This window comes from Lactuca saligna, chromosome 4 (assembly GCF_052625555.1).
Source record: "Lactuca saligna cultivar CGN05327 chromosome 4, ASM5262555v1, whole genome shotgun sequence".
NCBI classification, from domain to species: Eukaryota; Viridiplantae; Streptophyta; class Magnoliopsida; order Asterales; family Asteraceae; genus Lactuca; species Lactuca saligna.
Genome location: NC_136420.1, coordinates 75151015 through 75178052, shown reverse-complemented (window position 1 = coordinate 75178052; position 27038 = coordinate 75151015). Strand labels below are relative to the sequence as shown.

Genomic DNA, 27038 nt, shown 5'->3' with positions numbered 1-27038 from the left:
CTTACATCACAACTTCTTAGTCGTATGGTCAACGATTGCCTCTGGTTCTTCGATTAACCTCTTGCTTTCATCCAACCCTAATTCAGAAATTGGAATTATATCGGGAACTTCTCCCGTGAACTTTCTCAAATAACACACGTGGAAAGTGTTATGAATACCATCTAGTTCTTCTGGTAGTTCTAGCTTGTAAGCTTGATTCTCAATCTTCTGAAGAACTTTAAATGGTCCAATAAACCTTGGACTCAACTTTCCCCTTTTACCAAATCTTATAAGTCCCTTCCACGGTGAGAATTTAAGTAAAACTGAATCTCCAACTTCGAATGATATCGGTTGTCTTTTCTTGTCAGCATAACTCTTTTGACGATCCTGAGCTGCTAAAATCATTTCCCTAATTACTTTCAGTTTTTCAGCAGTCTGATGGACTATCTCAGGTCGCATAAACTACTTTTCTCCAGCTTCAAGCCAGCATGATGGCGTTCGACACTTTTGTCCATACAAAGCTTGATAAGATACCATCTTAATTCTTGAGTGGAAACTATTATTATAGGAAAATTATAACGAAGGTAAATGTTCATCCAAATTACCTTGGAATTCTAAGGTACATGCTCTCAACACATCCTCCAATGTTTGAATTGTTCGTTCGCTCTGACCATCGGTTTGTGGATGGTAAGCTGTACTTAGACACAATTTCGTACCCAATTCCTCTTGTAGACTTCTCCAAAACCTCGACGTAAAACGACTATCATGATCTGATACAATCATTAGAGGATCACCATGAAGTCTCACTGTCTCCTTCACGTAAGCATTTGCAAGCTTATCCATAGACTATTTTTCATTGGCTCCTATGAAGTGTGCACTTTTAGTAAACCGATCAATGACCACCCAAATCATATCGTGACCGCGTTTCGTTATGGGCAGTTTAGTCACAAAATACATGGTGATGTCTTCCTATTTACCCATGGGTACTAGGAATTGCAACGGGGCGGGTTCGGGGCGGGGCATGGTTTCCCAAACCCGAACCCGATATCTACATATGTGCCCGAACCCGACCCGATACCCGACGGGTTTCTTATCGGGGCGCCCCGTCGGGGCTAAAACTCTCCCCGAACCCGACCCTAAACCCGAAACTCGATAATTACCCGAAAACCCGACCCTAAAACCCGAAATATGGCAGAAAAAAAAAGAAGGAAAAACTATAAATACAGAATGATAAATTAAGACGATGCATAAACTTAAAATACCAAATAAGTTCTTAAATCATTTAACCAAATAGAAATTACTAATAGTCTAATATTGTAACATCAACCAATCAACCAAAACACCCAAGTACACAACATTAAAAACTAATTTATCACAATAATACATTACCACTTAACATTAAAACAAAGTTACAAACTCAAAATCAAACAAAATCATCCAAACTTGTTGTCCCGCTTTCTTTAGTGTTTTCCTACAAAATATTAAACAAACTCAAAATCAAACCAAATCATGGAAACTATATAAAATTAATATTTTTAGGAGTTTTGTTTGACCTCTTCCACATCATAATCAAATTCAACAGAACGACAATATGCCTCCGTCTCTTCAGAACAAGTTGCTGTGTAAAATTAATATTATTAATATGCAAAAAAAATTCACAATTTCATATAATTAATATAAAATAGTATACTACCTCGAATTTCATTCAACAACCAACTTTGAGCACACATTAAAGCCTCCAATGTCTTTGGATGAAGTCGACTACGATGAGGACTTACGAATCTTCCACTTGTGCTGAAAGCTGATTCCGAGGCAACAGTGGAAACAGGAACAACTAATATATCTTTAGCTATCCTTTGTAGTGTCGGGTACTTAATCCCATTTGTTTTCCACCATGCCAACAAATCAAGTTCCATGTCTTTAGGCAACAATTTCTCCTTCAAGTAGTTATCCAACTCACTCATACCTCCTGATTCATCATCATCTCTAGTAATAGAAGTAATATCCGATAAGAGCTTTTTGAATCCAACACGATGACCAGAAGAGATACTAGAACCAAATGAAGATGAACCAGGAACTGAACCACCACAAACACGTAATGTTTAGTATAAAAATGTTAATAATTTAAGATAATGTTCTATTTATTATATAAACAATAAGAAGAATACAATACCTTCACTCTTCCTTTTTTTAGATGCATTACTTGACTCATACTCTTGAAACAAAGTTGTGACAAACCCCTCTAAAATTTGAAATTCAATCTTTGCCTTTTCTTCTCCATAAAGCACAGGCAAAAGTAACTCCACAAACTTTAACTTGTATCGTGGATCTAAAACTGCTGCCATTCCCATTATCCCATGAATTACAGACGAATACTTATTGAACTTAGAAAGCATTTGGTTAGCCATCACCTTAATCTCCTCAATAGGAGATTTCGTCCACTCACGCAAAGAATATCCAATCTCACATATCAAAGGAAAAAAAACATTAGCTGTAGGATACTTTGAACCAGAGAACATATCAGTCACCTCATAAAAAAGCTGTAATCTTTCACAAATCTCACTAGCCAACTCCCAATCCTGGTCTGTAGGAAAACATATATACTTGGGGTCTCTTGTCTTCACGCGATCGAAAGCCTCTTTGTAGCTTATAGCAACACTCAACATCAAGAATGTAGAGTTCCATCGTGTCTTGCAGTCAAGTATCAACTTCTTTGAGTATGGTATTCCCAACTGCTCTGCTGTTGTCACAAAATTTTGCTCCCTCTTTGGTGATGCAGACCAAAATGCAACACTCTCTCTGATTCTCTCAATCTCAAATTTAATGAGAGATAAGCCATCTTGGACAATAAGATTGAGAATATGTGCGCAGCAACGCATATGAAACAAATCACCATTCATCATTAGTGATTTTAGAGGAAGTTTCTCTAATAATATCCTAATAATTGCATCATTTGTGGTGCAATTATCCACAGTAAGAGTTGACACTTTCCTATCAAGATTCCAATCACACAAAGTAGCATAAAGTATGTCGGCAAGAACATCAGATGTATGCGGACAAGGCACGTAAATAAACCTGTTTAAAAATATATAAATATATATATATATATATATATGTTAATATTAACATATAAATAATAAGTACGTATAAATTGTAGTTAAATAAGTATAATATACCTCATAATTCTGCTTTGCAAGTTCCAGTTTTGATCTACAAAATGTGTTGTGATTGCCATAAACCCTTTTTTTTTTGATGATTAGATGTCCACATATCAGTAGTAACTGCAATTCTGCTTTTGTTCTTTGCTAACAAACTCATAGTTTTATCCCTTTCATAATCATAAATTCTTTTGATGTCCTCCTTGATGGTGTTTCGACAAGGAACCTTAAACAAAGGTTGAAGACCTCCCACAAACTTCCTAAATCCATGATGTTCTACAATTGAAAGCGGATACTCATGCAAAATAATCATTTCAGCCAAATCCTTCCTAGAAGTATCAGCATTAAATGTATAATTTGAAACATGCATTGTAGTACCATCTACTTTCTTTTTTTCTTGCACCAAGATAGATTGACGGATATCTGTAAAAGGTTTGTGTATACAATGCTTATGATGTGCAAGTAAATGTTTTGTGCCATTCTTGCTATCTGCACCCAACACTTTAGAGCAATATTTACATCTTGCTTTAACTTCACCATTCAAATTAAATTTTATAAAATGTTTCCATGTCGGTGAACGCGTTGCCCTTTTCGAACCAACAACTTCATCTCCATCTTCATCAAAAACTGTATCATTAATATTTGTCCCATCTTGTTGATCCACAGAATCGGTAATTTGTTGATTAGAACCCGAACCTCCCACATCTTGACTACTTGCAGTTGGAGCATGATTTTGATCGGTTGAGTTCATATTTCCTGAAAAATAACCAATGTCATATCATATTCAACAATTCTAATGTATCAAAAAGCCAAAGTTGACAACATCTTAGTCTTCATTAAAGGAATCCAAATCAATGTCTAATAATACAGCCGGATATCAAATAAAAATTTAATCTTAACAAAACTTAAATTCAATTAGAAGGTTAATAATAACATTGCTAAACGAGTCCCGGGTGTTTGTTTATCTTTATTATATCTATATTTGTAATATCATTCAAGTATCTAGACCAAAATTTTCATGGAAGCCAATAAATACTTTTATATTCTAATAGCAAAGATAGTTAGATACAAATTCATAGTTCAGACCCAAATGATGCAATCTAAGGAAATGAAATATCAATAAACATATTACATATACCATGTGTAGAGAAATCAGACTTGGTGAATAAGCTATTAAGCTGTGATCGAAATTAATACCTAAGATCAATAAGTTATTAAGCTATTAATACCTATGATCAATAAACATATTACAAATGGTGCAATCGAAATTAATACCACAAACAGATTTTAATGTTCATATGGATTTCAAGAATCGAAATTACAAGCTGTGATCGATTTCAAGAATTGAAATTTCAATGTTCATACCGAAATTACAAGCTGTGATCGATTTCCAGAATCGAAATTTCAATGTTCATGCCGAAATTACAAGCTGTGATCGATTTCAAGAATCAAAATTTCAATGGATTTCAAGAATCGAAATTACCTCTTGTACGTGGCGTCGATCGAAGTTGGAAGAGAAAGAAAGTCGATTTCTTCGTGAATCGTGTGGGTTGCGTATCCGTCTAACTGGTCGGAAGAGAAAGAACGTCGATTTCAATGGATTTCACTGCTTCCCTAGTCGTCGCGTGTTGCTGAGTCGATGCTTCGCTCTTCGCTGCTGAGTCGCTGCTTCGCTCTTCGCTGCTTCCCTTGTGGTATATCGCTGCTTCGCTCTTCGCTGCTTCCCTTGTGGTGTATCAATTTGTGGTGTATCGATTTTTGGGTGTGTCAGCTGGAGTAGAAGAATGATTGAACGAAGAGAAGTGTAAGGAGGGTACTGGAGTGGAAACGTGATTTTAGGGTTATGTGTTCAAGGGGCAGCAATGTAATTTCATATATATATATATATATATATATATATATATATATATATATATATATATATATATATATATATATATATATATATATATATATATATATATTCGGGGCGGGTCGGGTCGGGGCGCGCATACCCACTCCCTGCCCCGAACCCGAATAAAATACCCAATAAAGACCCGTTACCCGACCCGAAACCCGATAAGAGCGACCCGACCCGACCCGAAATATTCGGGAATCGGGTTTCCCCGTCGGGTTCGGGTTTTTTTGCCATCCCTAATGGGTACATGTAAAGGTTCATCATTGGCCACCTGCAGTAGGGTTTCCGATCCCTATAAGTACATGGTCTTTTGAGCTTCCTCCATCAGAAGATCTCTTAATTCTCCCATATTAGGTACCCAAATCTTGTCTTGGAATACCTTCAATCCTTGACCGTTTGTAGCAAACATTAACATTTTGCGCAAACGTTCTTCCTTTCAGTCATTTTTCTCTGAAGCTTCCTCCTGAGCTTTCTTTATGCTTTCCACACTTGTCGAGACAACTTCAATTCTCAACGCTGACTTTTTCCTTTCAAGGTTTACCTTCCGACTGAGAGCATCAGCAACAACATTTGCTTTACCAGGGTGGTAAAGTAACTCGCAATCGTAGTCCTTGAGTAACTCTACCCAACGTTGTTGCCTCATGTTCAATTCCTTCTGATTAAAGAGGTACTAAAGACTCTTATAATTAGTGAAAAGTTTTCACTTTGTGCCATAAAGATAATGCCTCCGCATCTTTAGGGTAATACTACCGCTGCCAACTCCAGATCATTAGTGGGGTAGTTCTTTTCATGCTCTTTCAATTGTCGATATGCATATGCTATCACATTTTCTCTTTGAGTTAGAACACATCCCAACCCAACTCTAGATGCATCGCTATAAACTATGAAGTCTTACACTCCTTCAGGAAAAGAAAGAATTGGTGCTTCATATAATTTCTTCTTTAATTGCTCAAAGGCTTCCTTATGGTTTTCACTCCAAGTATAAGTTGCTCCTTTATGGGTCAAAGTTGTTAATGGAGCAGTTATCGAAGAAAATCATTGGATAAAGCTTCGATAATATCCAGCTAATCCTAAAAAGCTTCAGATTTCCGTAGGAGTCTTTGGTTGTTCCCACTTTGTTATAGCTTCAATCTTAACTGGGTCAACCATAATCCCTTCTTGGTTAACCACATGACCTAAAAATTGGGCTTCTTGAATCCAAAATCATATTTGGAGAACTTTGCATACAACTTCTCCTTCTTTAATACTTCTAACACTTCTCGCAAGTGTCTGCCATGCTCCTTTTGGCTTTTTGAGTAATCAGAATGTCATATATGAACACTATCACGGATTTATCGAGGAATGGTTTACAAACCATGTTCATCAAATCCATGAATGCTGCTGGAGCATTGGTTAGTCCAAATGACATAACCAAAAACTCGTAGTGTCTATATCTTCTTCTGAATGCATTCTTCTCAATATCATGCTCTCTCACCTTTAGCTGATGATATCCTGACCTAATATTGATCTTCGAGAAATAACTATAAGCTTGCAACTGATCAAACAGTTCATCAATCCTTGGCAACGGGTACTTGTTCTTCATTATTGCCTTATTCAGCTCTCTATAATTTATGCACATTCTCATTCTCGCATCTTTCTTCTTTACGAATAACACTAGAGCTCCCCACGGGGATGAATTGGGTTTAATGAAAGTATTTTCCAATAACTCCTGAAGTTGTGTCATAAGATCCTTCATCTCTGTCAGTGTTAATCAATATAGGGCTTTTGTTATTGGTGTTGTTCCTGGTAACAAGTCTATTCTTAACTCCACTTGTCTATGAGCGGTCAATCCAGGATGATTTTCAGGAAAGACTTTTGGATAGTCACACACCACTGGTATGCTGTGCATTTCCATCTTCTCCTTCTTGGCATCGATCACAAACGCTAAGTATGGTTTACATCCTTTAGACAAACATTTTCTAGCTTTTATTAGGGAAATGATTCTAGATTTCACTCTGCGCTTGTCTCCGTACACCATAAATGACTCTTTTCCAGTCGGGTTTACCCTTACTATCTTTTTCTTCCATAGTATGTCGGCATCATTGGCGATAAGCCAATCCATTCCTAGAACGATATCGAAACCATTCAACTCAATGGGTAACAACTTCTCTTGGAATTTGTTTCCGTTTAAATCGATGACAGTGTTCTTAATACAATTGCTAACAGGTATGAATATGGCATCCATAGCACACCCTTTTATTGGTTATTTAATTGTTGGCGTAGTGCCCTAGTTTTCCACTTTTAAAACAAGTGACTTCTCCGTCACATTTTCCATGGTTCTTCTTCTTGCATTTGTCACACCATTTGGTTTCACCACCTCCATAATTCTTCGTACCAAATTTTGAGAACTTGCTTTTCTTTCTAAAATTTGACGACCCATCAAATTTCCTTTTCTCACCAACCTCCGCTCTCTCCAGAACCTTCTCCCATATCTGGGTCTTCACATTTTTAGCAGCCCAGATGGCGAATTTAGATCAATACACCAAATAAGGTGAATTTAGATGTTGAACACTCCGAAACATTACATGCTAGTTCTAATATTGTAGTTATACGCTTAGAATCCTGAACACGTAAGGTTTCCAGATCCGGTCGGCAACAGACCATAGATCCGAACAACTAATGGCATACATGCAAACATATAACATTTAGCACATAAAAGCATTTTAGGCATCTTTCCTAAAATATATTAGTGCTCATGTCAAAAATATGATAGACACTCATCTCACAATCATCACCTACCATTCTAAGTTTAAGTCTAGAAATCCTACAAATTCCTAGTTCGCTTAAACTAATGCTCTGATACCAACTGTGACATCTGTCACACCCCAAAACCAAGAATGGCGGAAACGTTCTGGGGCGGAGGACGTCATGTAAGTATCACAACACAGTAAATGTAAATAAGCAAACAACATCATCCATTGCATTAAATATATAATTCTAATACAAGCGTGTTCTGTACATTATAGACACCAAAACTAACGCATATCAAAATAATAAGATGAGTCTTGAATGCGCTCCATCTTCTCAAAAGCTGGCCTCGGTACCTGTCTACCGATGACCTGAGAATACAAGTTATTTTGAAAGAGTTTATCAGCATTAAGCTGGTGAGTTCATAAGTATTTTAGTGTCGGTATTTGTCATCCAAAAATGTTTGAACATGTATAAAGTATAAGTTTGTAAAATGTATGTAAAGATTTGCAATTGTTCGTAAAAGTTTGAATCTCTCAGAAAAACCTATATTTTCTATTAAAGTAGCCTTCTACCAAGGCTTAACTGTTTTGTATGCTCGTTTGATGTAAAAATGTGTAATTTCCCAAATGTAACTATCATTTAACAAAATATAGTTTGTACATAAACGTTTAAGTGAGGTTATCACTAAAAATATGTAATGGGTAAATTATTGTAGTACTGTAGCCTTGTATTATAAGAGCTACTATTGTACTAACTACCTTAAACCGGATTTATATTAAGGCATTACGTGATAAATTGCACCATACTATTGACTAGTAACAACGACAAATGAATGGTCGTAATAACGGAATGACGTTTGGCACCCGCAGACCTGCAGGTCCGGCTGTAGCTAGCAGCAAGGTGTAGGATTGTCAATCCAGTATAGATCTATACGCAAACTCACGCTCTCCCTTCAAGAGAATTCTGGCTACAACTCGAGCCATGACAGTTAAGTCATGCTCCGATTTAAATCACAATAATAAAGTATTCATGTATATGTACTGTTTCTCGTTCTAGTATATGTATATGTATTGTTTCTAGCATCATTGTATATGTATTATTTCTAGTATATGTATATGTATTGTTTCTAGCATCATTGTATATGTATTGTTTCTAGTATATGTATATGTATTGTTTCTAGTATCATTGTATATGTATTGTTTCTAGTATCATTGTATATGTATTGTTTCTAGTATCATTGTATATGTATAGTACTGTGTTACCCCGATGGTAACAAGCTATGATGTACTGATAAATATGAATCTGGAAGTACTTTTATGTCTATACATGTATATATTATATATAACTAATGTTGAAACGACTTTCGGATGGTCACCCGAAGCTCCACCAGACCACATCCAAATCGAGGAAAAGGAAATAGGATAGGTGGCTTTCCTAAGCCTTTTAAACATTATTTATACATCTATACGTATATGGGCATGCAATTTATAAGAAGTAGAACAAAGTTTAATAAAAGCATTTGATAAGTAAAAAGAGTTTGTAAAACGTTTGAAGTGAAACAGTTTGATAAACAGTTTGAACATTGGTAAAAATCGTTGTTTTCCTAGTTATTAATCACATGTGATTAAAGGCAATCACATGTGATTGAAGCAATAACTATAAGTATTTGACTTGTATCCCCCCCCCCCCCCCCCCCGCATAAAGTGTTTAAAACATTTAAAATCATTTCAAAGGTTGATTCAAGGGGTATGAACTCAGATGTGGTGAGTCGCTTGAATTGAGGTATCGGGTACCGTGCTAAGTGTCAAACGGAGACTTGTTCACACGTACGAGCCTAGTTATCATATAATAAGCATATATATAACTAATTAGCCACATAATAACTTAACAAAGTAAGTAAATACAATTAGGAACATGTAAGCGCTCTTATGAGTGTTTAAGGTTCAAATGGTTGCATCTAAGTTGTTACGGGACAAGGCAAAAGGGTTTGAAACATCAAATGGCCTTGTATAGGAGTTTACCACCCAACAAACCCCACATCTTGGAGTTTACGGCCGTAAACTCATGGGTTTATGGCCGTGAACTCCTCAAAGGTTGGTTTTGGGTGTTTTATGGTGCTATCTTGGTCCTAGCTCACTCCTAGCTTGGTTGGAATAACACATGAAGTAGTTTAAGGCTCTAGAACACTCCATATGGGATTTTATGGCCTAAAGGCATTCACCCTAGAGTTTATGGCCGTAAACTCTTGGAATTAAATTGATTTGAGGCTTTTAAACATCAAGGATGGCTTCCATGAATTTATCCAAGGCTTATGGGGACAAGATGCACACATTTAGGGCATCACTTGGAGTTTACGGCCCAAGATGTGTTCATTGGCCGTAAACTCTTTTCAAGGAGTAGTTTTGATGTGTTCTACTCTCCATTCTAGTCCCAAGTATGCAAGGTAAATTGTCTTAAGGCCTTAGGTGTGCTTGGAATGATTTTTACTTAAGGAAGAGGGGTTTACGGCCCAAGATCCTTTCCTTGGCCGTAAACTCCTAAAACCTTATCATTTGGGAGTGTTTTCAAGTCCAAAACAAGCACAAGTACTAGTGGTTAAAGTCCTTAGGCTCAAGGAGGCAAGTTAGGGCATGTTTGTCCATTAAAAAGGGGTTTACGGCCCAAGAGTTCTTTGGCCGTAAACTCCTCTAACTTTGTTGATTTTTGTTGCTTTTTGGTCCATAAAGATCATACACAAGGTCCTTTACTCGTTGTCTAAGACGGAATCGGGACTAGGAAGCCATTTGGCTTCGTTTTGGAGTTTACTCCCCAAGAACGTTCTTGGGTGGTAAACTCACGGATCTTGTGTTTTGGACATATATATGATGTTATAAGGCATATAGGAAGCATTAAAACATGTTTAGGAAAGCAGACTCACAATCCGGGATGAAAACCCGAAGATCCGTCGGAGAGAATTGGCTTTTCTCTAGTTGGAATTGTAAATAATGAATTAATTTAGTTCTGAAAACTATTTATAGTCCTGGAATATTTTGACAGAAAATATTTTTATTCCGGGAGTCGGACTATAATATTGTGAAACTTACAGTGTTCAAGTTTCACGATCATAGGAGCATTCATTCTCCAGATATGTCCAGAAACGTAAACCCTAATGTACACAAACTTGTTCGGACAAGTCTGAAATTTACAGAAATTGGACTAGCTTCTATTGAATAGATGATGTTCGTACAAATGAAAATTTTGGGTTGTCACATCATCCCCCCGTTAGAAGGAATTTCGTCCCGAAATTAGAATTTAAGCAAATAAGAAGTTACAAATAACTAAGCGAAGAGATGAGGATGTTTCAGTTTCATCTGATCCTCGCGTTCCCAAGTGAATTCTGGTCCTCGCTTGGCGTTCCAGCGAACCTTCACGATAGGGATACGACTTTGCTTCGTCTGCTTGACCTCACGGTCCATGATCTCTACAGGTTCTTCCACGAAGTTGAGGCTCTCGTTGATCTCGATTTCGTCGAGTGGGATTACGAGAGTCTCGTCGGACAGACACTTTTTCAAGTTAGATATGTGGAATGTAGAATGTACGTTACGAAGTGTGTCGGGTAGATCAAGTTTGTAAGCTACGGGGCTGACTCTTGCTAGAATCTCGAAAGGCCCTATGTACCTAGGATTAAGCTTCCCACGCTTACCGAAGCGTATTAAGCCCTTCCAGGGTGAGACTTTGAGAAGGACCCGGTCTCCTACCTGAAATTCCAAAGGTTTTCTGCGTTTATCAGCGTAGCTCTTTTGTCGGTCCCTAGAGGCTTTCAATCGTTCACGAATCTGAATGATCTTCTCTGTCGTTTCCCGGATGATTTCCGGACCAGTGAGAGTACTGTCGGAAGCTTGCCCTCTCGCTAATTGGGTATCACCCACCTCAGCCCAGCACAGAGGGGATCTGCACTTTCGGCCGTAGAGAGCTTCAAATGGTGCTGCTTTTATGCTCGTGTGATAACTGTTGTTGTAGTAAAATTCGACGAGGGGTAAATGAGTATCCCATGCTTTTCCAAAGTCAATTACACAAGCACGCAACATATCTTCTAAAGTCTGGATTGTTCTCTCACTCTGTCCGTCAGTCTGTGGATGGTAGGCTGTGCTCATGTCCAGCCTTGTTCCTAGGGAATGTTGTAGTGATTGCCAAAATCTTGAGGTGAACCTACTATCTCGATCGGAGATAATGGATATAGGTACACCATGTAATCGTACGACTTCCCTAATGTATGTTCTCGTAAGTTTCTCCATTTTGTCGGTTTCTTTGATAGGTAGGAAGTGTGCAGACTTGGTCAATCTATCAACGATGACCCATATGGTATCAAGTCCACCCGTTGTCTTGGGCAACTTGGTTATGAAATCCATAGTGATCTGCTCCCACTTCCACTCTGGAATTTATGGTTGTTGCAGTAAACCAGAGGGCTTCTGGTATTCGACCTTTACCTTTGCGCAAGTAAGGCATTTACTTACGAAGGTAGCAATCTCTGCTTTCATATTAGGCCACCAGTATAGCTTTTTAAGATCCAGATACATCTTATCTGAACCTGGGTGGACGGAATACCGAGTGTTGTGCACCTCGGTCATGACTAGGTCTCGGAAACCACCGTGTTTCGGTGTCCAAATCCGATTCATGAAGTATAAGGCTCCGTCACCCTTGGCTTCTAAGTTCTTGTCCATTCCTCTAAGGGATTCACCCGTCACATTTTCAGGTTTCATGGCTTCAAGTTGGGCCGCCTGAATTTGGTTAGACAAGTGTGAATGGATGGTTATTGATAGTGACTTGACCTTGCGACCAGAATATTCTTTCCGACTCAGGGCGTCTGCTACTACGTTGGCTTTACCCGGATGATAACGAATATTGCATTCGTAATCACTGAGTAGCTCGACCCACTGTCGTTGCCTCATGTTGAGCTCCTTCTGATCGAATATGTGTTGTAGACTCTTGTGGTCGGTAAAGATAGTGCTCTTCGTTCCATACAAGTAATGTCTCCAGATCTTCAGAGCAAACACTACTGCTCCCAGTTCAAGATCGTGTGTCGTATAGTTAACTTCGTGTGTCTTCAACTGTCGGGAGGCGTAGGCGATGACCTTACCTCGTTGCATCAGAACACACCCGAGCCCTTGGTTCGATGCATCGCAAAATACTACGAAGTCTTCTATCCCTTCGGGGAGAGATAGTATTGGCGCGGTGCACAAGGCTCGTTTGAGCGTTTGGAACGCTCTCTCTTGTTTCTCTTCCCAGTCAAAGGCCACACCTTTCTGGGTAAGGGTTGTAAGAGGTTTCGCTATTCGGGAGAAGTTCTGAATGAATCTGCGGTAGTAGCCAGCAAGACCTAGAAATTGACGAATTTCTGTCAGCGTTTTCGGTGCTGACCAGTTCTCAATGGTTTTAATTTTGGAGGGGTCCACGTGGATTCCCTCTTCGCTTACCACGTGTCCTAAGAATTCGACTCTTCGGATCCAAAATTCACATTTCGAGAACTTCGCATAAAGTTTCTCCGTTCGTAGAGTTCCTAAAACTAGTTGGAGGTGATCGCCATGCTCTTCCTTACTCCGGGAGTAGATCAGGATTTCGTCAATGAAAACGATGACGAACTGATCCAAGTAAGGTCGGCATACTCTGTTCATCAGGTCCATGAAAACTGCTGGCGCATTGGTCAATCCGAATGGCATCACCACGAACTCGTAGTGTCCGTAACGAGTTCGGAAGGCTGTCTTTGGAACATCCTCCTCTAGTACTCGTAACTAGTGATATCCGGATCTTAGATCAATTTTAGAAAAATAGTTCGCCCCTTGCAGTTGGTCAAATAAATCGTCTATGCGAGGTAGAGGGTAACGATTTTTGACCGTCAGTTTGTTGAGTTCCCTGTAGTCGATACACATACGGAATGATCCGTCTTTCTTCTTAACAAACAAGACCGGTGCTCCCCAAGGTGAGAAGCTTGGTCTTATGAAGCCCTTGCTGAGTAGTTCGTTAAGTTGACCAGATAATTCCTGCATCTCTGCTGGTGCTAATCGGTAGGGAGACTTGGCTACTGGGGTAGCTCCTGGGACTAAGTCGATACGGAATTCGACCTGTCGTTGCGGAGGTAATCCAGGTAGTTCTTCTGGGAAAATGTCGGGAAAGTCGCTCACTACTGGAATGTTCTTGAGTTCTTTCGTTTCGAGGTTCGTGTCGACGACGTGAGCAAGGAATGCGTGGTATTCCTTGCGCAGATATTTTTGTGCTTGAATACTTGATATAATGCGAAGACTCGCACCAGGTTTGTCGCCGTAGACTATAAGAGTTTCGTTAGACGGAAGGTTTAGTCGGATTGCTTTCTCGAAGCACATGATGTCGGCGTGATGTAGACTCAACCAATCCATGCCGATGATGACGTCGAAACTTTTTATTGAGACCGACATGAGGTCGATTGGGAATGAATGGTTATCTAGGGTTAGGATACACCCTAAGTATATGCTACTGGTGTTTTCTGTTTTGCCATTAGCCATTTCTACTGTGAATTGTTCTTTAAGTGCGTGTGGTTGTGGTTTAAGCATGCGAGCAAATTTGTGGTTTACGAAGCTTCGCTCCGCTCCACTATCGAACAGAATGCATGCATAGGAGTTATCGAGGAGGAACGTACCAGTCACCACTGTCGGGTCAGCGACTGCTTCCCCGTGGCCTATAACTAGTACCCTCCCTGCTCCTCCAGTATTCCTTGCTTTAGGGCAGTCCCTCTTATAGTGGCCTGTTTCGCCACATCCATAACAAGTTGGGCTCGCGCCAGAGCCAGGGACTTGCGTGATTGGTTGCGCCGGAAATTTACAGAAACGGACGGTGTGTCCTTTCCTGTTGCAGTTAGAGCACTGCATTTCACGGCAGGGGCCGTTGTGGTGGAAGTTGCATTTGTTGCACTTCGGCAAACTTCCAGCATACTGCTTCGTCAGTGCAGTAGCAGCAGGGGTTACTGCGGCATGTACAGCCACAGTTTGCTGCTTCTTGGCAGCTCGCTGCCTCTTCTTGTCATCCCAGAACTTCCGCTTGGTGTCAGCGGGTTTGGATGGTTCTGAGATGGCTAGGGTTGTTGTGGTTGTAGGGATTTTGACACCATGGTCAATGAGTCACTGTGCCAGTCGCTTGGCACTGTCGAAGGTAGCGGGGTTGGATGCTAAGACATTCCCCTGATACGGAGGAACTAGCCCCCATATGTACCTTTCAATCTTCTTCCCTTCAGTGGGAACCATATTCGGGCAGAGGGCCACCAGTTCGCTAAACCGGGCAGTGTAAGCGATAATGTTGGTGCCCTTCATGGTCAGGCTCCAAAGTTCCTGTTCCAGTTTTTGGATCTCGCCCCTCGGGCAGTATTCCTCAACCATGAGGTCTTTCATCGTATCCCAGCCTATTTCGTTGGCCACGACGAGAGTTAGAGATTTAACGTGGCTGTTCCACCACGTCAGTGCCTTCTCTTCGAAGGTGCATGCGGCATATTTGACTTTGCACGCAGCAGGGCAAGAACAGATTTCGAAGAGTGATTCAGTCTTCTCGAACCATTGCGAAAGGGCAATGACTCCGCTGGTCCCATGGAAGGGTTTCGGCTTACAGTTGGTGAAATCCTTGTAAGAGCACTCTCTCGAGCGCACAGGAGTTTCCACCGGAATGGAGTTAACCGGGGTTCCACCTCTGCTAGCATCCGATGAGTGATACTGAGCCATGGCAGTTGCCACTGCTGCAGCTACGGCAGCGTTCAGAGCGGCAGTATCGATGACTGCAGGTGGAGGAGGCGGTGGAGGCACAGGATTATTCCTAGCCCTGGGAGATTTACGAGGAGGCATCTTTCAACTATAAGTTTATAAAGATGAGAAAAGCGGTAAGAATCAATTTGTAAGAAATGTGCGAATGACACATGGACTAACTAACCATAGCCCAACAATTGAATGAGTGTTTGTGTTCATAACCAGAATGATGTGTAAGAAAACCCAGATGCAAAGATTTATCCCACAGAGTAGGTAGTTGTCAAATAATACTGGTATTACTGATGTAACGAGTTCAATGAAAATTGACCTAACAGTAGGTCTTACATCATACCATACAGAAAGTTTGACAGTTCCTAGATTCCTAGTTAGAGTACTGAAAGTTAGGAATATTTTATAGATAAGTGCTACTTAGAGCACAGATGTTAAAAGACTAATCCTTAACCCAAAAGATAATAATGTACTAGACATCATCTAACGGCGATGAGTATTCCTCGGGAGAACCCTGAGGTCTCTCATTTGACGTACCACCTCTTGAAGGTGTCGTTCATGAGCTCTTTGACGAGATCGAAGTTCCATGACCTCAGCTTGAGAGGCAACCAGACGTTGCTGCAGAGTTTCATTGGTTCTCCGGGTCCGTTCCATATTTTCTTCGAGACGGCGAATGCGGACTGTGTTGACACCAGAGTTGGCATCAATCTCCACGACTCGGTCGATGGCTGCTCGACCTTGCTCGACATTACGAGATATCCTACGGATAAGGACAGGTAGAGCTCGGTCAGCAGAGCCACCATCGCTGACGTTGTAAAAGGTTCGGTCCCCAAAGTATGGTAAGGGTTGACCCTGTTCGTCACTCCAGCGATTCAAGTTATCTACCCACAAGGGAGTGGGACTTAGAAAAGCTGGTCGAGGGTTGTTGTCCGGGGCTTGACCTACTAGAGGTAGGTTGTTGACTTCTGGCTCAGAGTCTGATCCATCTGAGAAGCCTTCAGCTTGATGATCATCCAATGGAATTGGGTGTTCATCGTCAAACTCTGCTTCGAGCCATCCTGCGTTACCTTCGTCTGGAAAGTACGGGTCGCCGTGATGGAATCCAGCCATCTAAATCTACGCGAGAAGAGAGGTATAAAGATATAGTATACAAGTAGTTGGTAGTACAAAATACACCTATAGTATTTTAAGTTTAAGTTTTATTGAATCTTCTTGTGGTATTGTTGGTAAGTTTTTAGACTTGTTAACACATCACAACCATTCTAGGGCATATGCTAATCACTCCTCGGACCAGCATAGTTGATCAGGCTATGCCATTCCCAGGGTTGACCATATATCCCCGAGCTTACCTGTGATATTTAACAATCGTAATACTTTTGTTCTTGTCGTTGTGACACTGGTTTTAGTATGAATGTAGACTAGTATACTTAATTAAATATTTTAGTATTTTAAGTATAGACTCTTGGTCAGAGTGTTTTAATCCCAAATGGGTTTATAGTTTAGTATATCTTTTATGGGTTGATAAACTTGATTCACTATAAACAATGCTCTGATACCAATCTGTCACACCCCAAAACCAAGAACGACGGAAACGTTCTGGGGCGGAGGACGTCATGTAAGTATCACAACACAATAAATGTAAATAAGCAAACAACATCATCCATTGCATTAAATATATAATTCTAATACAAGCGTGTTCTGTACATTATAGACACCAAAAATAACGCATATCAAAATAATAAGATGAGTCTTGAATGCGCTCCATCTTCTCAAAAGCTGGCCTCGGTACCTGTCTACTGATGACCTGAGAATACAAGTTATTTTGAAAGAGTTTATCAGCATTAAGCTGGTGAGTTCATAAGTATTTTAGTGTCGGTATTTGTCATCCAAAAATGTTTGAACATGTATAAAGTATAAGTTTGTAAAATGTATGTAAAGATTTGCAATTGTTCGTAAAAGTTTGAATCTCTCAGAAAAACCTATATTTTCTATTAAAGTAGCCTTCTACCAAGGCTTAACTGTTTTGTATGCTCGTTTGATGTAAAAATGTGTAATTTCCTAAATGTAACTATCATTTAACAAAATATAGTTTGTACATAAACGTTTAAGTGAGGTTATCACTAAAAATATGTAATGGGTAAATTATTGTAGTACTGTAGCCTTGTATTATAAGAACTACTATTGTACTAACTACCTTAAACCGGATTTATATTAAGGCATTACGTGATAAATTGCACCATACTATTGACTAGTAACAACGACAAATGAATGGTCGTAATAACGGAATGACGTTTGGCACCCGCAGACCTGCAGGTCCGGCTGTAGCTAGCAGCAAGGTGTAGGATTGTCAATCCAGTATAGATCTATACGCAAACTCACGCTCTCCCTTCAAGAGAATTCTGGCTACAACTCGAGCCATGACAGTTAATTCATGCTCCGATTTAAATCACAATAATAAAGTATTCATGTATATGTATTGTTTCTCGTTCTAGTATATGTATATGTATTGTTTCTAGCATCATTGTATATGTATTGTTTCTAGTATATGTATATGTATTGTTTCTAGCATCATTGTATATGTATTGTTTCTAGTATATGTATATGTATTGTTTCTAGTATCATTGTATATGTATTGTTTCTAGTATCATTGTATATGTATTGTTTCTAGTATCATTGTATATGTATAGTACTGTGTTACCCCGATGGTAACAAGCTATGATGTACTGATAAATATGAATCTGGAAGTACTTTTATGTCTATACATGTATATATTATATATAACTAATGTTGAAACGACTTTCGGATGGTCACCCGAAGCTCCACCAGACCACATCCAAATCGAGGAAAAGGAAATAGGATAGGTGGCTTTCCTAAGCCTTTTAAACATTATTTATACATCTATACGTATATGGGCATGCAATTTATAAGAAGTAGAACAAAGTTTAATAAAAGCATTTGATAAGTAAAAAGAGTTTGTAAAACATTTGAAGTGAAACAGTTTGATAAACAGTTTGAACATTGGTAAAAATCATTGTTTTCCTAGTTATTAATCACATGTGATTAAAGGCAATCACATGTGATTGAAGCAATAACTATAAGTATTTGACTTGTATCCCCCCCCATAAAGTGTTTAAAACATTTAAAATCATTTCAAAGGTTGATTCAAGGGGTATGAACTCACATGTGGTGAGTCTCTTGAATTGAGGTATCGGGTACCGTGCTAAGTGTCAAACGGAGACTTGTTCACACGTACGAGCCTAGTTATCATATAATAAGCATATATATAACTAATTAGCCACATAATAACTTAACAAAGTAAGTTAATACAATTAGGAACATGTAAGCACTCTTATGAGTGTTTAAGGTTCAAATGGTTGCATCTAAGTTGTTACGGGACAAGGCAAAAGGGTTTGAAACATCAAATGGCCTTGTATAGGAGTTTACCACCCAACATACCCCACATCTTGGAGTTTACGGCCGTAAACTCATGGGTTTATGGCCGTGAACTCCTCAAAGGTTGGTTTTGGGTGTTTTATGGTGCTATCTTGGTCCTAGCTCACTCCTAGCTTTGTTGGAATAACACATGAAGTAGTTTAAGGCTCTAGAACACTCCATATGGGATTTTACGGCCTAAAGGCATTCACCCTAGAGTTTACGGCCGTAAACTCTTGGAATTAAATTGATTTGAGGCTTTTAAACATCAAGGATGGCTTCCATGAATTTATCCAAGGCTTATGGGGACAAGATGCACACATTTAGGGCATCACTTGGAGTTTACGGCCCAAGATGTCTTCATTGGCCGTAAACTCTTTTCAAGGAGTAGTTTTGATGTGTTCTACTCTCCATTCTAGTCCCAAGTATGCAAGGTAAATTGTCTTAAGGCCTTAGGTGTGCTTGGAATGATTTTTACTTAAGGAAGAGGGGTTTACGGCCCAAGATCCTTTCCTTGGCCGTAAACTCCTAAAACCTTATCATTTGGGAGTGTTTTCAAGTCCAAAACAAGCACAAGTACTAGTGGTTAATGTCCTTAGGCTCAAGGAGGCAAGTTAGGGCATGTTTGTCCATTAAAAAGGGGTTTACGGCCCAAGAGTTCTTTGGCCGTAAACTCCTCTAACTTTGTTGATTTTTGTTGCTTTTTGGTCCATAAAGATCATACACAAGGTCCTTTACTCGTTGTCTAAGACGGAATCGGGACTAGGAAGCCATTTGGCTTCGTTTTGGAGTTTACTCCCCAAGAACGTTCTTGGGCGGTAAACTCACGGATCTTGTGTTTTGGACATATATATGATGTTATAAGGCATATAGGAAGCATTAAAACATGTTTAGGAAAGCAGACTCACAATCCGGGATGAAAACCCGAAGATCCGTCGGAGAGAATTGGCTTTTCTCTAGTTGGAATTGTAAATAATGAACTAATTTAGTTCTGAAAACTATTTATAGTCCTGGAATATTTTGACAGAAAATATTTTTATTCCGGGAGTCAGACTATAATATTGTGAAACTTACAGTGTTCAAGTTTCACGATCATAGGAGCATTCATTCTCCAGATATGTCCAGAAACGTAAACCCTAATGTACACAAACTTGTTCGGACAAGTCTGAAATTTACAGAAATTGGACTAGCTTCTATTGAATAGATGATGTTCGTACAATCGGGTTGTCACAACATCCCCAAATTTCTTATCCAGAAAAGTCCAATTTAGTTTATGCTTTTAAAATAAAATCAGAGTAATCTTCCAAACGATGTTGCAGAATTTGTTCCATAAATAAAATATAATAAAAATTTATCAAAAGATTTCTTAAAGAAATATATTTTCATTATATAACAAAAACTTCGAGATGTCATGTTTTGCTACAAACCAAAAACATAACCAGTAAATTATAAGTATTACAACAGTTATTTACAACTACTGGCTTATAATCCAAAACTCCATCTTCAACCTCCAAACTATGCTCTGGTCCACTACCTGTAATAAATAAATAAAATTGAGTAGGTTAGGCTTGGGGGCCTGGTGAGCATATATGGTTTTCAACCCACAAATAATAAATTTATTAATTTTCATCAACCAACAATAAATTTATTAATTTCATCAACCAACAATAACTCTGATTACCCATTCCCGTTATCCTCACTTTACGTCCCTAAACACTATCACAAGGGACCTAGTCTAAGGATTTTCATCGGGGTGACAACACGGCTTTAGGGGATTCCTCAGCAATTTATGTCAAATAAGGCAACCATGTTGGGGATGCACTATACCATTGAACACTAAGTTTACAAACACCTATAAGTTGCGAGCCTGCTACTGTTCCACTGGACTATCTAGAAAACTTTGTGGCGTCATCTATACTCCGTTAGATGACTGAAACAACAACAATATCGAGGCATCTCATCATTTTAACACACATCAACTATTTCATCTACCCATGTTATATCCAACATATTTACAGAAAAAAATACATATACAGTTTAAATCATTTTAAAACCTGTATAAAATATTCATTCAACACCCATCTCAAATAGACAAACAATAAATATACGCATAACACGTATTTTATAGAAAATACTTCATATCTACATGTAATATAAAAGTGACTATGCACTTACTTGATTTAACGATAATCGGGCAGCACCTCGTTTCTTTAAATGATTGTTTCTGATAAAACCGGGATGTTTTCTCAAAAACGGGCTTCACGTGGGTAGAGTTTCGGCTTGAAAACTATCTTTCTAGGTATCTTCGGGATCTCCGGGGCTTGCTTATGATGCTAGGATGATATAATAGGCTTGGGGGTAATTGTTGCAATATTGAACAAAGTATAGGGGTGAGAGGATGAAAGTTGTAACCTAAAATCAGATGCCATCGGTCACTATTTATAGGGGATGAAAACTCGAGTTACGTTGGGCATACATCGAGTACATTGGGCGTATGAAGGGATCAGCCCGGATGTGTCAAGGCTACGACACGTGTGCATCATGCAAAAGAGTAGGGCTACGTGGCCAATCTCGGACCGTGAACATGAGTACACTGGGCGTACTCCGAATTTTCAAATTTCAAAAATTGGTAACTTTCGTATACAAGCTCCATTTTTTACGTTCTTTATATCCACGCGTAGGTGAGACCGTGCTCTACAACTTTCGTTTAGACTTCACCGGCTAATATTGACTTTATTTTTAAAGTTGTATTTTTAATAGGCCGGGACAAGAAAAGTTCTTTAAAATTTCATAACTTCTTCATCCGACGTCTGTTTTTGTCTATATTTTTAGCGTTGAACTACTATCAACAAGATCTTCGATTCTCGTTTAGGTTTTTTCGGCTAAAAATCACTCGATCTAAAATTCGAGTTTCGGACTGCATACTGCTATGTCAAATCTTATAAAATTCATAACTTACTCATACAAAGTCAGATTTGGACATTTTGTTTATGCACGCTCTCAGTTTAATGAACACTACGACTTTCATTTAGTTTGCTAAGGCTAAAAAGCTCTTCATCGTAAATTCACTTTTTACATCACACAACGTCGTGCTGGTTCTGTCGCGAAACTTCGAAATGTCATAACTTCTTCGTTATAACTCGGATTTTGGTATTCTTTATATCTCCGGAATCCTTGTTTCAACCACTACAACTTTCTTCATAGATATCGGGTTTAACTAACGTTTATTTTTTACGCTTATTTTTATTCTTAACTTATTAAATCATAAGAATTAAACAATAAACACATAATAATCAAATAATACATCTTTATTATTTCAAAACAAATTACAATGGTTGACCTAGACTATTACGTCATCATTAATGCCTAGCTTAGAAACACAGGAGTTACATTCTCGGTCGAAGAGCTCTCCCAAATGGGCAGAAATGGGCACTCTTGGTCAATCGATCCACGATGACCCATATACCATCAAATCCCTTCGCCATCCTCGACAACTTGGTAATGATGTCCATCGTGATCTGTTCCCATTTCCACATGGGAATCTCTAGAGGTTGCACCTTGCCATGCGGCCTGTGATGTTCATCCTTGCCCATCCTACAAGTCAAGCTCCTCTCGACATACCAAGCAATCTCTCGCTTCATGCACGACCACCAGTAGCTGAAACTCAGATCCTGATACATATTGCTGGCCCCATGATGAATAGAGAAGTGAGACTTCTAAACCTCCTCCAGAACCATCTGTCTGACCCCACCAAACATCAGAACCCATACCCGACCGCAACAGGTCAATAATCCCCGACTGTCATGTCTGAATCTGGTGATCTCGCCTCTAATCCTCTCCAACTTCTAGTTCTCTGGCTTCACACCCTTGGCTTGAGCCTCCCTAATCAATCCCACCAGTGGAGAATCCACATATATCCTCATAGATTTCGCTGGTACAAAAGATCCAGCTAACTTGCGGCTCAAGGCATCCGCAACCACATTCGCTTTACCCTAATTGTAAAGGATCTCACAATCGTTGTCCTTAACTACGTCCAGCCACCTGCGTTGTCTCATGTTCAGGTTCGGTTGATCCATGATGTGTATCAAACTCTTGTGTTCTGTGTATATGGTATGGCGGACCACATAGAGATAGTGTCTCCAAATCTTGAGAGCGAATACGACCGCTCCCAGCTCCAAATCGTGTGTAGGGTATCTTGTCTTGTGCGGCTTCAGCTGCTGCGATGCATAGGCTATCACCTATCCTTTCTACACAAGGATTACACCTAATTTGGTGATCGATGCATCACAGAATACCATAAAATCCTCCACACCCTCAAGGAGTGTCACCACCGGCACCTCGCACAGTCGTTGTCGCAGAGTCTCGAATGTAGTTACTGCTCAGGGCCCCACCGATACTCCACCCCCTTCCTCACAGGACGAGTGAGGGGTACTGCAATCTTGTATAAATTTTCGATAGCACCCTACCAATCCTAAAAAGCTCCTGATATCCGAGGGAGATTTCGGAACCTCTCATTGCATAACCGCCTCAATCTTGGTCGGATTGACCAAAATCCCATCCTGGTTAACGAGATGTCCAAGGAACTGAACCTCTCGCAACCAAAACTCACATTTCAAGAATTTGGCATAAAGCCGCTCTCACCTCAAAACTCTGAATATCTCACGAAGATGCTCCTGATGTTGCTCCATGGTCTTGGAATACACCAAGCCATCATCTATAAACACAATGACCAAGCGATCGAGCATCTGTCTGCATACCTGATTTATCAGGTCCATAAATATGGTCGGTGCATTGGTGATCCCAAACGGCATCACCACTAACTCGTATTGTCCATAACAAGCCTAAAATGCGGTCTTCTCCATGCCATCTTCCTTAACCCAAACCTGATGGTAGTCGGACCTCAGGTCTATCTTGGAGAGCCAAGATGCTCCTTATAACTAATCAAAGAGATCATCTATCTGTGGGAGGAGGTAACGGTTCTTCACCGTCAACTTGTTCAGCTCTCTGCAGTCAACGCACATCTGGTGTGAACCATCCTTCTTTTTAACGAAGAGAATCGATGCTCCCCATGGAGAACTGTTTGGTCGGATGAATTGCTTACTCAGCAGCTCCTGTAACCGAGATGATAGCTCTTGCATCTTGTGTGGTGCCAATCGGTATGGCCCCTTGGCGATAGGGGCCACACCTAGAACTAGGTCGATATTTATCTCAACTTGCCTCTCAGGAGGCACTCCGGGTAACTCCTCCGGAAACTCGTCAGCAAACTCTCTGATCACTTGAATCTCAAAAACCGAGACCTGATCCCTGACACGTGTATCCATAATGTACACTGAATAACCCGCACACGCGTGCTGAATATACTGTCGAGCCCTAGCGGCTGAGAAACATCCTAAACCTATCTTGGTTCCCTCGCTGTAGATAACCAATTCTCCCCCACTTGGGGTTCGAACTACTACCGCTGACCCTCACAGTCGATCATGGCACCAAAGTGACTCAGCCAATCGATACCCACAATCACACATACATCCCCCATGGGGATTAGAATCAAGTCTATCAGGAAGGATACCCCGAATATCTCTAGAACGCAACCCCAATAGACTAAAGAAGAAGAAATCTTGTCTTCGTTGGTGATAGAGATTGGCAACGGACACTCAAGCTCTCCTATAGGGTAATAGAACTCCCTACCGAATGATCGAGAAAAAAAATGACCGACTCGCCTTAGATTGAAATAATACCAATGCAGGTAAGGAGTTCACTTAAAACATATCTAACATATGCACAAACACATACACATATATAGATATAATCAATAACATAAAATGATGGAAACATACCAACCAGCACATTTGGTGATGCCCTGGCCTCCTCGGTTGTAAGCTGGAAGGTGTGTCCTTGAGCCCTCGGGGGTTCTGCTCTACCCTATCTCCCATTAGTAATCCTTAGTGTAGCCGGCGTTGGAGCCTGCGCCGGCCAGGTAGCAAGCAATGGACAGTTGGTCTTTATGTGACCAACCTGATCGTAGTGGTAGCAGATCCTCATATCCTGAACCGGGACAGGCTAGCGACAATCCCTCACAAAGTTCCCATCCTTGCCGCATTTTCCGTACACACTACTTGATCTACAAACTACTGAATGACCCTTCCTGCACTTTCTACAAGTGTGGCCACACTAGCCCCCAAACCTGGAATACGCAGTCTTGGATCACTTTGGCGCAAGCTGCGATTGCGCTGGGGCCTACCTCTGCTCCCACAGATGTAACTCAATCTCCAGCTCACGCCGCCTAGCAGCCACCTGTTACTCCAACAATGTATCACAACGTTGGGTTGTGTAACATCAGTTTCAGGTACAAAGTAAATTACATGATTTCTTTTGGGTGTTGTGCATCGACTCGGCGATTTGGATGCCCCAACTCATCGAGTAGAGGCCACCTTATGGACGTGGGGGTCAAGACCTACTCAACGAGTTAGAAGACCCGACTTGGCAAGTAGGAGTTGTAAAGACAAAACCCTAATGTGAGGGTTTGCACCATATGTAAGGATCATAACCTGCCCTTGTGGCCTCCCTTAGCACCTTATTACCCCAAAGAAATTCGTTTTTGGCCGTGAACCCCCTTAAGTGAGAGTAAGAGCTTTGATTAACATACTTGGTGTGTTGGAGAATGGTTTTAGAAGAAGGAGCAAGAAGGAAGGCAGTAGATTTGACATTTTCACTGTATTGACCACCATTTTAAGGTAAAAAGTCGTTACCTTGAGCTGTAGATTCTTAGATCTCTTCTCTTAAAAGTAAAGGAACATTTTGGGGGCAAAAAGGGAGTCTACTCACCATACTAATGGGTCCAAGGCACCAAGGGTGCTATTTTATGATAGTTGGTATACTTGATTTGTAGAGGTGTGTGACATACTTGTTGTAGAGATACGTGGTATGATAGTTTGAAATAATTTGTATTATGCTATATATATATATATATATATATATATATATATATATATATATATATGTGTGTGTGTGTGTGTGTGTGTATGTGTGATACTTGCAGGGAAAGACCATGGGGGAGCCCATGGCATCCTTATGCAGGGATATGTCGTAGAGATAGCTATTAGAGCTAGTGTTATGTAGTAGAGATATATTTTATAGCTAATATTATATGTGGTATGTGGTAAAGATAGCTTTTACAGCTAATGTGATATATGTTATGTGGTAGAGATAGCTTTTATAGCTAATATGATACGTGTTATGTGGCTTGTGTGTGAGGTATGCTCTGGGGAACTCACTAAGCGTTAGCTTACAACATATGGTTTTGTTTAAAGTACATTTGAGCCTAAGGGTAAGGTCAAAGATTGATAACATGATGTGTACTCTCTCTCTCTCTCTCTCTCTCTCTCTCTCTCAGGCATTTCATGGGACACTCTTCTGATTGGAAATAAATTATAATGGTTATGAATTTTGGAAACAATTTCATTTGGAAATCTCATGGGTTGTGAAATATTTTAGTTAATTAAAAATGAAAAAAAGTTCTTTGAAAACTTAGGTTGTTACAGGTAGCAACAAACTGACGAATGCCGGTCGTGAGCATGCTCAGATAACATGTCATCTGAGCCTGCTCGGAAGCAAACTCCGGGCAAAACATCCGCCTCTCAATGAACATACGTGTGATCTTCGTCACTAACTCTGTAACCACCCGCAGATCCGAAAACTCTTGTGCCAGCCGCTCGCGCTCAACCTGCAGAATATAGCGAGCGCGGAACATATCCCTGAATTGGTCCCAAGTAACTGCAACTCTCTGATCATTAGTATACGACCCTATCATCAACCTCCACCAGTCCTTTGCTTCGGACCTCAGTAGGTTCAGAGCACACTGGACCTTCTGCTTAGTAGGACATGAGCATATGAAGAAGCATCCCTCACGTCAGATATCCACCTCATGACTATGATCGGGTCATGAATCCCATCAAAATCTGGGGGCTTCGTGTTCTCGAAGTCCTGATACTGAAAAGCCCGACTGGTCCCACCACCAGCGGCTGCTACAGCGGGAGAAGCTGCAGCGGCAACCGTCTCAACAATGGTTGCATAACGCTCATCAAAGTACTCAACCAT

The 27038-nt window shown here is 40.1% G+C and overlaps 1 protein-coding gene across 1 annotated transcript; it reads right to left on the bottom strand.

Moving 5' to 3' along the window:
- Nucleotides 1-1367: 1367 nt before the first annotated feature.
- LOC145039770 (zinc finger BED domain-containing protein RICESLEEPER 2-like) lies at nucleotides 1368-27038 on the bottom strand. Its single transcript, XM_078987782.1, has 6 exons — nucleotides 26801-27038; nucleotides 3212-3893; nucleotides 2153-3054; nucleotides 1673-2056; nucleotides 1533-1597; nucleotides 1368-1450 (listed from the first exon to the last, which is right to left on the bottom strand). Exons 1-6 carry the CDS (start codon nucleotides 27036-27038, stop codon nucleotides 1403-1405), a joined length of 2319 nt encoding a protein of 772 aa, XP_078843908.1. The 3' UTR covers nucleotides 1368-1402.

What these genes read in the sequence shown, in the direction of transcription:
- LOC145039770 (XM_078987782.1), bottom strand. Translation starts at nt 27,038, where the DNA reads ATGGTTGAGTACTTTGATGAGCGTTATGCAACCATTGTTGAGACGGTT. An exon ending in CAAAAAAAAAAGGGTTTATG is followed by an intron (nt 3,055 to 3,211) that starts GCAATCACAACA and finishes ATTTTTAAACAG; the next exon opens with GTTTATTTACGTGCCTTGTC. An exon ending in TAAAAAAAGGAAGAGTGAAG is followed by an intron (nt 2,057 to 2,152) that starts GTATTGTATTCT and finishes GTGGTGGTTCAG; the next exon opens with TTCCTGGTTCATCTTCATTT.